The following is an 11,584-nucleotide window of genomic DNA, read 5'->3' as shown; positions in this document are numbered from 1 at the left end:
ACACACGAACAACACACACACACACACACACACACACACACACACACACACCATACACATACACACACACACCATCCCATACACCATGAGTCTCTGCCCTTCCCCTTCCCCTTCCCCTTCCCCTTCCCCTTCCCCTTCCCCGTCCCCTTCCCCGTCCCCGTCCCCGTCCCCGTCCCCTTGCCCCCCACTGTGCCTGGCATGACCTTGTTTGGTCAAAGTCATTGAAATTGGAGGAAGGGGGGGGGGGGGGGGGACACCAGGGGGGGGGGGGGTATGTACAGCCTCTACCAGCAGCATACATGGGATTAAGCCCACCCAAATCATCACATGGATTGTATATAGGGTATACAACAAGGTATCTGAGTATGGTTGATGTGGCTATCCCCCATGGCCCACACTAGCTCCCACTGTGGCGTGGGTACCCCCCCTCTTCCCCCTTTCCCTGACTTGTGGAAGATCGCGTCTCTCTTCTGCAGGAGGAGATGGCATGGAGAGAGGGTATGGGTATAGGCATAGTATGACGTACCCTTGATACCACAGTCTGCACAGTATGCATTCTCAGGTTGCTTAAGAAGTGCCATAAGGATCTTCTGGTGCTTGGCATTCAGTCGTGGGTCCTTGCGCCCAGACCGATGGCCGCCAAGCTGAGACGCTGTCGACTGCGCCGGTGACGCACGGCGACGGTTGTTGTAGTACGACATGTGTGGGGGAGAGAGGTGCCGCCCCATCACGACCTGAGCCGGACATCATCCCATCTGAAGCCATGGTACCACACCAGAGTAGTGGCCTACTGCACTCGGCGGGGGGGGGGGGGGGGGGGGGGGCTAGTGTGTCTCATGGTCTACGACAAGGGATCCGTGGAGGTCATGGCCGTGGTGATGGCCGTGGTGTGTTGGATGACAGCATGTCTTTTATACCGTGTCCACGGACCAAGGCCAACCGATGGCAATCATCGATCACAGTCATCCAGATATGATGCCACTCTGTCTTCCTCGTTCTCTCGAGCGAGGTCTGCCGGCGTGCGATCCTTGTTGTCTACCGCTGCCAGGTCTGCGCCTGAGGCGATCAGCGCTTTGGCCACCGCCAGCCGGCCCTCCCCAGCCGCCCGATGCAATGGGGTAGCACCGCGGGCATCGACCACCATCACATCTGCGCCGGCAGCCAGCAGCGCATCAACGACGGCCACATGTCCAGCGGCAGCCGCCCGGTGAAGCGCAGTCGCCGCCCGAGCCTTGGTCGCCTTGGCCACGTCAGCGCCGGCAGCCAGCAGCAGCTCAACCATGTCCATCCGGCCCAACCGTGCCGCGTAGTGCAAGGCGGTGTAGCCCGATGGCGAGGCGGCATCGACTCCTCCGCGGTTCTCGCCCAGCAGCGCCCGCATCCGATCCACGTCACCCATCGATGCCGCGCCAGCCAACGATCGGGTGAACTCGAGCTCGTCCATAGTCTGCCCTAGCCCGCCGTGTCCCTCGCCTCCACACCGGCACCCAGGTCCGTGTCCATCAGCCATGCCCCCTCCCCTCTGCAGCACTAGCCAGCCCTAAACCCGTCCTGCTCGCCGTCGAGTGCAGTGCTGCCACCCACACCCTCCGTCGCGCACTTTCGGCCGCATCCAGCAGCCCGGAGCCGGCCGCCCCGACCGACACCTCGACCTGTGCTGATCCACAGGTGGCAATCAGACCGCCACATCATAGCTGACGTCAGCGCGTACCCGCACAGCAAGATCGCTATGCCCTGTCATCACCATCACCATCGTGGCAGACAAGACTCCTCTCGGCTGCACCATGTCGTCGAAGGGTCCGATCGTGCTCGTCCTCGCCGCAGTCGCCACCTACGCCGCTGCCTACGCAAGCCATTCCACGTATCTCCCCGCTGCGCTCATCACCGCATGGTGGATACTCGCGCCGCGCATCATCTCGCCCATCATCGTCCTCGTCGCCGGCCCGATCGCCGCCGTCACCATCTTCCACGGCTTCAGTCTCGCTGCTGTCTTGTACACCACGATCCATGGACTCGGGCTGGCGAGCGCTCTGGTTGCTGCTGCTCTGGCGCCAGCGTGGCTCTCTGCGCTCCTCCCGCAGCCTGATCCATCGGCCATGGCTTCGCTCCCGCTCGTCTCTGCCCGGGCCATCAACATCCCGCTGGCCATCATCGCTGAGCTCACGCTTCTTCCGCTGGTCGCCGGACTCATGGCATGGCACGCTCTCGCTCTCCGCGTCTTGCACGTCAGCTGGGACGAGCTGGCGCCACGCCCAGCGCCCGGCCCCGCGCCCTCGACCGCGGTCGTCCTTGTCCATGGCCTCGGCTCCAACGACGCCCAGTGGATGCTCGGCCGCATCCTCCTCGCCCCGCGCTTCCGCCTCTCCACACTCTCTTACCACCGTGATTCGGGCATCAATGTCATGCCTCAGGAGAGCGACACTCTCGACCTGTACGTGGCTCGCCTCCGCACCCACCTCGAGCATCTCGCCGCTGACGGCGTCGATAAGGTGGTCCTTGTTGGTCACTCGCTTGGCGGCATCGTCTCCCTCTCCTGCGCCCTCTCCTCTCCCGGCAAGCCTGCGCTCCTCCCGCAAGTCGCCGGCGTCATCACCCTCTCCTCGCCGCTCCTTGGCTCGCGCCTCCTCCGCGTACTCGCTGCCTCCTCGCCGCTCCTCGTCCGCATCCTCACCGGCATCTCGCCGGCAGCACCGCTTCTCCGCGATCTCCGCCCAGCGTCGCCTCGGCTGCAGTCCCTTGCCGCCGCCGCCGCCTCGACCTCAATTGCTACTGCTTCGCTCTCGTCATCGATCGACACCGTTGTCACCGCTGATTCGGCACAGTACCCTGTGCGCCCCGCGGCCTCGATCGCCACCCTTGAGCTCCCGCACGTCCACCACTACGCCATGGTCGCCTCGTCGCGCCTGTGGGGCTTTGTCGCCACTTGTGCCAGCGACATGATCGCCGCCACAACATCCGCCTGATCTCCAGCTGCAGTTGCAGCCATTTCAAGCGCAACTGCTGCTGCTCGTCATCACATTTGCGTAGTGGAGACGTGCGGCAAGCGAGATGTCCCCTGATTCCCCACTGTCCTCTACGTCTGCTTCTGGGCGCTCGCATCCTCGAAAATTAATGATCACGCCCTTCTTCGCCACTTCCGATGCGAATCCGAACCAGCTCCAGCAAGCCCCCTCCTTGCCCTTCCCTCCCCCCTCTCTCTCCCCTCTACCACATCCTCTCCCTCATCTCCTCCGCTCCTTCCCCTTTCTCACCCCACACTGCCCTCCATCGCCCTCTATCCGAATCAAACATGCCTGCTGACGGGGGGGGGAAAAAGGCCTTGTCCCAAAAAGGTCGTAGTTTCGCCCCCCCCCCCCCCCCCCTCCCTCCCTCCGCCCCCTTCGCCCCCCTCCGCCCCACGCCGCGACTTCCCTCCTCCTCCCCCCCTCCCCCCCACGCCCACGCGTACGCCATCCCTCTCATAACATGCTTGGTGAGATCGAACGCATGCTTTCACAGCTCCGCACTTGGGCTGCACCTGTGGTGGGGACGTCTACAGCCGGGACGGTGGTGTTCTGGGCCGTGGCCGGGAGCGCCGCCTACCTTGCGACCCGTGCCGTGTTCTCGGCGCGTGGAGACGGACAAGGAGCGACGACGGATGGCGGTTCGGGTGGGGCAAAGGAGGAGGAAAAGAAGGACGACGGGCCGCCGCTACCTCCGCACGAGACCAAGGACATGACGCTGGAGGAGCTGGCGCTGTACGACGGGACCCATGCCGAGGTCCTCAACCGGGTCTACCTCGCCGCCAAGGGCACCATCTTTGACGTCACCTCCAAGCCAGAGTTCTATGGGCCGGGCGCTGGCTACAATGTCTTTGCCGGCAAGGACGCATCGTATGGTTTGGCTAAGACCTCGCTGGACGAGGTCACCGGCGATCTGTCCACTCTCTCCATGTCCGAGCGTGATACCCTCGATCAGTGGTACAACCTCTTCACCGACAAGTACCACATCGTGGGGAAGGTCATCGAGTAGCCCCCCGACTCCCTCTCCTCCCTCTCCCTCTTTCCATCTCTCGTCCTCCGCCCGCACGCATGAGTCGAGACCGCCGGCTGGCCCCCCCCGCCCCATCCCACCTCCACGCCACACCACGCCACGCCACGCCGGCCTGCATCACACCTCACTTCATCATCACGCCCGCAACCATGGCCAAGTATTCTCTCGGAGCCGATCATTGATGCAGCCCGCCAGACACCGTTCCTGCAGCCCTCCAGACACCGTTCCTGCAGCCCGCCAGACACCGTTCCTGCAGCCGTGACTCGGTTGAACACACCACAGGCAGACGTCACCCCGCCCCCCGCCGTAGCCACACCACACCTCTCCCTCTTCTACTCGCCATGGTCTCCTCCACCCCCACTCCCGTCGTCTTTCTCCTTGTGGTCTTGGTCCTTCTCCTCTCTGCGACAACGTGGGCAAAGTCGGTGACGGCAGCTCCGTCGCTGCTGGTGTGCGACACGTGTCTGACCACCATCTCGGCTCTGGCCACGACCTGGCCCACAGCATCGGTGGCCATGGAGGCTGTGTGTGAGGCTGTGCCATCGACCATGCATGCCCTTTGTCACATGCTGCTGGAAAACCATGGCGATGACTGCCTCGACTGGCTCGCCCGTCACGCTCCGCATGCTGCAGCCATCGCTGCCGATGATGCTGCTGCCCATGCTGCCGCCTTTTGCCTCGATCATCATCTCTGCCTTTCGGAGGCTCTTGCCGAAGATGGCGCTCGCAAGCCGCTGGACGATCATCCACAGGAAACAAGAGCGGTGCTGCTAGCTCATGGCGTTGACCGCCTGCAGACGCTTGCCCGGGACGTGGCTGCCGCCCGACGCGCTCTCACCAGCCGCAACGGCATCCGACCGCATTTGGCTCATGGCGACAATGCCAAGGCCATCGAGGCTGTCGATGCCATGCGCGCCGAGCTGGATCGAAAGCTGGCGGCTGCAGCCTCGGGAGCGGCCTCGGCCAAGGAAGACTCGCCCGAGCTGCGCCTGCGCCGCGCCCGCGCAGTCATGGACGCCCTTGGCGTTGTGCACCGTCATTTGGACTCCGCTGATGACGTCCACGATGCACTCGCCGACCATTTGGCGGACGAGACTGTTCTCCGTGAACAGGCTGCCACCATCGAGGCCGCCCTCGAGACCATCAAGGACGATCTATGACTGCATCTGTGGCTCGCCCCATCCACTCCTCCCTCTCTCAAGTCGATTCAATCACCCGCAACACATCTACCACCATGATGCCGATACCGACGTTGCCCACAACCAATGCCATGGGCCCGATCACGGCACCACAATAACCCCCTTCTTGGCCACTCACCTGCGCTCAGTGGATCTCACATACATACATACGCATACGAGGGGGGAGGGGAGGGATGGGTTTAGACCGGGTGATGCGACTGTGTGCCAAGGTAGCCGGTGGCTGGCGGTGGTGGTGGATGTGGCAGCGAGGCCTTGAGTGCTCCTCGTTCGGCGGGAAGGCACAGACGGAGAGAGTCGGGGAGCGGCCAGGGGAGGGGGGAGGGGGACAGGGCCTGGGCACTTGACTTGAAGAGTACAGCCTGCGTTATGGTATGTGCATATGTGTTGTGGAGGGACGTGGAAGAGGAGGGAGGAGGGAGAGGTTGTGGACTCATGGAATACGGGTTGTGGGCGGTTTGCGTGTGGCCGGGGCGGGGGCGGGGTCATCATGGCGACAATGCGACATGGGCGGGAACGCGACCACGGACAACACCACGGACAACATGGCGTGGTGGACGTTACCACGGACATTACCACGAACATCACCACGAACATCACCACGGACCTCAACATCACCACCCCCATCTCCCCCCATCTCCATCCCGTCCGCCTTGCTCTCTCCAGGCTTCTTTCCTCTCCGATGAACAGGTGGCAGAGGTCCAGGCCGTGTTCTCGATGATGGACTCGAACGGCTCGTCCACCGTATCCACCTCAGAGCTTGCAGCGTTTCTGGCTAAGAACATGCCGGAGATCCACCGCTCTAACGACGAGGTCGAGGCTCTGATGCGTGTCATGACCGGCCAAATGGCCTCAGGTGGCGATGACGCTGTCGAGGAGGACGACGATGACCCGCTGGCTGGGCCGATGTCCATGTCGCTCTCTGCCGGCGCTTCGTCGCCCAAGCCAGCATCAGCGCTTGCTGCGGCCATGCGCGCCAAAAGGTTGCCTCGCGCCGCTCGGCCTCTTGGCTCGACTTTCGCCGCGCCATGGAGGACTGGCTGCTCTCCGACAAGGACCGCTTCGCGCTTGTCTCCGAGAAGAACCTCGACAGCGGCCGTGCCAAGATCCACACCGCCATTCAGGCTTGGTTCAATCAGTTCCAGTCTGGCGAAGGCATGTGGCCGGCCGAGCCTGAGCTCGGCCCAGGCCCGCTCGAGGCGGCCGAAATCGCTCTGGCGGACTTTCCTGTCGACCACTCCAAGTACGCCCAGTTTGAGACCCTCCCGCTGCCGAATCTCTCGCTGCAGCGCTTCTCTCGCTACGACAAGGATGAGTACATCGACCACCTCGGCGAGGGCGACTTTGGCCAGCTCATGGCCGCCGTGCGGGACGCTGCCGACGCCGAAGAGGCGTACATACCGACTCGCACGGTTTACTACCTCCTCCGCGGCCTTGTCATCTTCCGCACCCCGATGGAGCGCCGCGAGATCGGTGATGGCCTTATCGGCCTATTCTCCGCAATCGAGACCGCTCTGCCGCGCCTTGTCATCTACGCCGGCCTCGCCGACCACGAAAAGCTGCAGGAGAAGGCTCTGCTCTGCCTTGGCCTCCTCGCCCGCGGGCCGTGCATCGGCGCCCTTCCCGACTCGCACGCCATGCACGAGACCTCGCTCTACTACAAGGAGCTGATCAAGAGCCTCGGCGGCGCCAGGGCCATGCGCGTTGGCCTCGACTCGAACAACATGGCGGTTACCTCGGCTGCTCTCCTTGCCATTGGTGCCTGCCTCTACAAGACGCCCGAGATGCGGTCGGCTCTGGTCGAGGCCGGCATCGACGTCGCCGTCGTCAACCTCACCCGCTCGCTCGTCGACTCCACGCTCTCGACTACGCTGAGCTCGCCGAGTGTCGTCTTTCTTCGCCGTGCAGTCTGGGTCCTCTCGCTGTTCTGCGGCGCGACAACGGGAGAGTCGGCACCGTGGGAGCGGATCAGCCCTGCGCTCCCGCTCTCAACATCGCTTGTCCTCGCTTTCGGCAAGTCGATCTTTGACCCGGTCGTCCTCCATCACGCTCTCGCCGCCCTTGCCCACCTTCTTCCGGGCATTGCCGTCGAGCACGCCTCCCAGGAGCTCCTGCTTGCCCTGGTCGCCCTCGTCACTTCGGAGCACGCTGCTGCTCGCGTCTCGGTCCTCTCGGCCCTTGTCCACATCCTCACCGACGACAGCCTCGCTGCCATCCTGCTCAGCCTCAACCTTGTCGACGCCCTCACCGCTGTCCTCCCGTTTGCCGACGGCGCAACCCGGCTGCTTGCCGTCCACCTCGCAGGTGTCCTCGCGGGCATGAAGGGTCAGGTTCAGCCGCTCATCGAGGCCCGCTCGTTTGTCGCCCTTACTGAGCTTGTCGCCTCCGACCCGGTCACTCGAGTCAAGGCCCTGCGCGTCTTGCAGTACGGGACCAGAGGGACGGCGTCGCAGGTCAAGTACCTCGTCGAGGATCTGGGCATGGTCTCGGTCCTCTGCGAGTGCCTCAAGCTGTTCCACTTTGAGGATGACGATGTCCTCACTCAGATGTACGAGTATACGCTCCCGGTCCTCAAGTTTGGCACCCTCTCAGTAGTCCTCAAGTCGATCAAGAACATCCTCAACGCCGGCGACATCGAGGCCGACGCCTTGTCCGATGTCAACCCCTATGTCGCCCGCTTCTCGCTCGACGAGCTCGGCATCTTTGGCCAGCTCCTCGAGGAGATGACCGCCGTTCCGACCGAGGTCCTCGGAGCATGGCGTTTCCAGGAGCCTGGCAAGCCGTCGGCCGAGGCCCGCATCCACGGGGTGCTTCTCAAGCTCCGCTCGGTCTTTGAGGCCATGCGCGGGAAACAGGCTCGCCACCGCGCCACCTACATCCGCACCCTCATGGACAAGTTCTTCGACTCGGGCCTGCTGAGCATCGGCGTGCCGTCGGCAGCAGACACGCCGTCGGCCCGCGTCGGTCCGTCGGCCGGCCGTGCCTTGCCCATCAAGGCCACTCTGGAGGACCCCGAATGGCCCAAAGCGCCCATCTTCTTCGAGCTCCGCAGCGTCAAGTACCACGACCTAGTCGTCGCTGTCCAGAAGCAGGTGGAGTACTTTGGCAAGCTTGTGATGTACTATGTCGATGAGGAACTCAAGGCCCGCGGCGATGGCGAGGCAGCCGCAGCAGCTGTGGAGGCTGAGGCCCGGGAGCGGATGGAAGCCTCACACGGCGTGGTCATGGTCGACTCGCAGGCCGCGTTTGAGCGAGCCGTCGGCCACTTTTACGGTCTCCGCGTCCAGCTCCACGTTGTCCGCGACAAGGACGACGTCACACCAGCGCTCGGCCTGCAGACCTCGATCCTCTTTGACCGCAAGAACGCCATGGACATGGCTTCGAACGGGCCCATGCTCCCTGGCCTCGACGTCGGCGCCTTTGCCTTTTCTCCGGCGGCGTCGCCCTCTCCTCGCCGGTTGTCGCCGACAAGTCAGTCCTGCTCAGTGAGCTGGCCACCGTCACCCACTTTGGCTCGGACGAGCTTGAGACCCTGTACGAGCAGTGGAAGGCCATCGCCACCGGCGACTTGCTGGACGAGGAGCAGTTTGCCCACGGCCTGCGCATGCTCGGCTGCACAGACGACGAGACCATCCATCGCAACTTTGTCGCCTTTGATTCGGACCGCAACGGCTCGCTCGACTTTCGCGAGTACGTTGCCGGCCTCTCCACCCTCCAGCGTGGGACCGACGAGGAGCGAATGCGCTTGCTCTTTGCCGCCTACGATACCGACGGCAATGGCATCCTCACCCGTGACGAAATGGCCGCCGCCATGCAGGCCTCAGTCCAGGCCCGCGGTGACCAGATCTCTGCCACCACCATCGACCAGCTTGTCCGCACCACCTTTGACAACCTCGGCGGCGCAGGCACTCAGGGCGTCGACGTTGAGACCTTTGTCCAGGCTGCCCTTGCCGGCAATCTCAGCCTCATCTTTGAGATCCATGTCTCGTGAGCTCCATGACACACACAATTGTTCCTCCTCCTCCTTCCTGTCTTTAGATGCGAGCTCACCGAATCTCGTACGTATCGGTGTACTCGACGTCGACCGGTCCAGTCCCGGGCACGCCGTACTCGGGCTCGGCCGGCGGGCGGTTGAGCATGGTCTGCGAGGAGCGCGGACGCGGATGTGTGGCGTAGTTGCCGGCGCCGGCACTGGCCTCGCCATCGGTCTCCACCCGCCCGTGGTACACCCTGTTGTCGACACCGAAGAGGGCAGTTGGCGTGACGCCTGTGGGATACAGGGCGGTGGCCCCAGCGGCCGACGGCGGGCGCATGTTGCGCGGGCTCGAGCCGGCGCGCCCGAAGGAGGACGTGGCTGGCCCGGCAGCGGTGGCCGGGCGGCCCGACGAGGTGAGCGAGCGGGTGTAAAACGATGAAGCTGGGCCTGAGACTGTGGCAGTCGACCGGTTGCACGAGAGACAGCGGAAATGCAGCCTACCGGCGGTGGTGTACGAGCCCTCACCAGTTGAGGCCGAGAGCATGCCGAGCAAGTCCTCCTCCATCTCCTGCATGTCGCGAATCGACGCCCGGCTTCGCACCGCGTTGGCGAGCGCTTCGAGCTTGTCCGACGCAAAGTTGGCCAGCGACCGCAGCCGCTCATCAAGCTCGTTGAGCGCCTCGTCGACGTAGCCGAGCTCAGCCTTTTCGCGCAGCGCCGCCGCCAGCGGCTCCTGCAGCGCCGCAAGATCGTCCTTCAGCAGCCCGACCCGCCCAGCGAGTTGAGCGGTGAGAAGACCACCGCGTCGTCACTCTCCAGGCTCGCGTCAAGCCGGTACTGCACCAGCGCATCGCTGCCTCCGGCGCCTGCACTACCGCCAGATGCTGTGGCGACAGCTGCACCTCCACTCGCCGCTCGCGCCTCCAGCTTGCTGACCCGGCTCCGCAGGGCGTCGAGCGCAGCCTTGACCACAGCGCTGCTGGCTCTGGCTTCACCTGAGCCAACTGTCGCGCCGGTCTCGCTGGTCGCGGCAGCGGCCTTGGCCTCGCCCGACTCGGCCTCGAGCGCGTTGAGCATGCTCTTGAGCGACGCCATGTTCTGCTTGAGCGAGTCGAGGCCCGACGCCGGCGCGGCGGCATCTTTGACCAGGGCGAGCTCGGACTCGAGCTCCGCCAGCCGCGCGCGGCTCTTGGCTGCAGCCGCGTCGAGGTTCTTGATCGTCGCGTCGTGGGTCTCCAGTAGGCCAGAGGTGTCGGCCTCGCGGGCGACAGCGTCCGCCACCGTCGACCGCAGCGAGGCCAACGAGTGCTTGAGCGTGTCGATCTCCGGCCGCAGCATCTTGAGCTTGGAGACGTCCGACGAGAGGCCTGCCAGCATGGCACCGCCGTCACCGGAGCCGCCAGCAGCGGAACCATGATCATCGCCAGAGCCACCACCAGATCCGCCTGTCGCCGCTGCCGCTGCTGCCGCCGCTACCTGATCGGACAGAATGGCCATCTTGGCCTCGAGCTCCGAGACAACGGCGTGGACAGCATCGGCGCGGGCCTCGAGCACGTTTGCTGCGTCGCGAACGCCTGGCACCTCGACGCCGCCGACAAGGCCTTCGAGGTCTGCCATCCGCGAGGCAAGGCCCTCGACCTCGACAGCAAGGCCAGAGCTGTCGGCGCCTAGGCCGGCACCCAGCGGCGTCGAGGTGCTGCCTGGGCGGGCCGGCGCAGGGCTCTTGCGGGCTGCTCCCATCTCGCTCACCTCGGCCTTTGTCGCATACGTCTCCGGCAGGCTGTTGGCGAGGACGGTGAGGCGATCGGCGAGCTTGGACTGGCTGCTGCCGATCTCTGCAAGGCGGTCTTCGGTCTCGGACCTGGGCATGGCGCCTGCGGCAAGGGCCACGACGTTGGAAACGTCATCGGCAAGCGGGGTGACGACTGCCTCGAGGGCAGCGACCTTGGCCTCTGCGGCCCTCACCGCATCCTTGAGCTCCTTCTCGCGGGCGGCGGCGGCGGCCTTCTCTGCCTTCCGCTCGCTCTCGAGCGCGTCCAACCGCGCCAGGAGCGGATCGAGGGCGTCCGCCTGCAGCGGCTTGGGCTGAGCCGACAGCCGAGTCAGATGCTGGGCATGCTCGTTGACGGTCTTCAGCACAGCCTCCAGCACCACCGACAAGTTTCCGTAGTTGATGGACACCAGATTGCTGTCCACCCACAGCACCAGTCCCCACCCCGCAGCAGACAGCAAGCAGCACCAGCACCAGCAGCACCAGCAGCACCAGCAGCACCAGCAGCACCAGTAGACAGCAAGCCGCACCAGCAGCACCAGCAGCACCAGCAGCACCAGCAGACAGCAAGCAGCACCAGCAGCACCAGCACCAGCGCAGACAGGCCCA

At 64.5% G+C, this 11,584-nt stretch overlaps 5 protein-coding genes across 5 annotated transcripts in view; 2 read left to right on the top strand and 3 right to left on the bottom strand.

The window, feature by feature from the left end:
• The window catches only part of AMSG_08394 (uncharacterized protein), a 2,483-nt gene extending 1,766 nt beyond the window's left edge, over positions 1-717 (bottom strand). The window contains exon 1 of the mRNA XM_013900005.1: positions 527-717. Within this exon, the coding sequence (XP_013755459.1) occupies positions 527-701 (175 nt within the window). The 5' untranslated portion in view covers positions 702-717. The remainder of the gene's footprint in view (positions 1-526) is intronic.
• A 70-nt stretch (positions 718-787) lies between these two features.
• On the bottom strand, positions 788-1,444 carry AMSG_08393 (ankyrin repeat domain-containing protein 39; the record flags this gene model as incomplete). The annotated part of the gene is made up of 2 exons (XM_013900004.1): positions 788-790; positions 1,040-1,444. 2 exons carry the CDS (start codon positions 1,442-1,444, stop codon positions 788-790), a joined length of 408 nt encoding a protein of 135 aa, XP_013755458.1.
• Positions 1,445-1,784: 340 nt separating this feature from the next.
• Positions 1,785-4,011, top strand: AMSG_12162 (uncharacterized protein; the record flags this gene model as incomplete). Its single annotated transcript, XM_013900048.1, has 2 exons — positions 1,785-2,915; positions 3,499-4,011. 2 exons carry the CDS (start codon positions 1,785-1,787, stop codon positions 4,009-4,011), a joined length of 1,644 nt encoding a protein of 547 aa, XP_013755502.1.
• Positions 4,012-5,945: 1,934 nt separating this feature from the next.
• On the top strand, positions 5,946-9,219 carry AMSG_08389 (EF hand family protein; the record flags this gene model as incomplete). Its single annotated transcript, XM_013900003.1, has 3 exons — positions 5,946-6,142; positions 6,178-8,667; positions 8,715-9,219. 3 exons carry the CDS (start codon positions 5,946-5,948, stop codon positions 9,217-9,219), a joined length of 3,192 nt encoding a protein of 1,063 aa, XP_013755457.1.
• A 24-nt stretch (positions 9,220-9,243) lies between these two features.
• AMSG_08388 (uncharacterized protein) overlaps positions 9,244-11,584 on the bottom strand; it is a gene marked incomplete at its 5' end in the record, with an annotated part of 3,702 nt that continues 1,361 nt past the window's right edge. Inside the window, 2 exons of the mRNA XM_013900002.1 lie at positions 9,244-9,958; positions 10,003-11,392. Coding sequence (XP_013755456.1) covers positions 9,275-9,958; positions 10,003-11,392 — 2,074 coding nt within the window. The remainder of the gene's footprint in view (positions 9,959-10,002; positions 11,393-11,584) is intronic.

Source organism: Thecamonas trahens (assembly GCF_000142905.1).
Source record: "Thecamonas trahens ATCC 50062 unplaced genomic scaffold supercont1.40, whole genome shotgun sequence".
Taxonomy (NCBI): Eukaryota; order Apusomonadida; family Apusomonadidae; genus Thecamonas; species Thecamonas trahens.
Note: the sequence above shows the minus strand (reverse complement) of the source record. Positions and strands in the feature narration are given on the sequence as shown.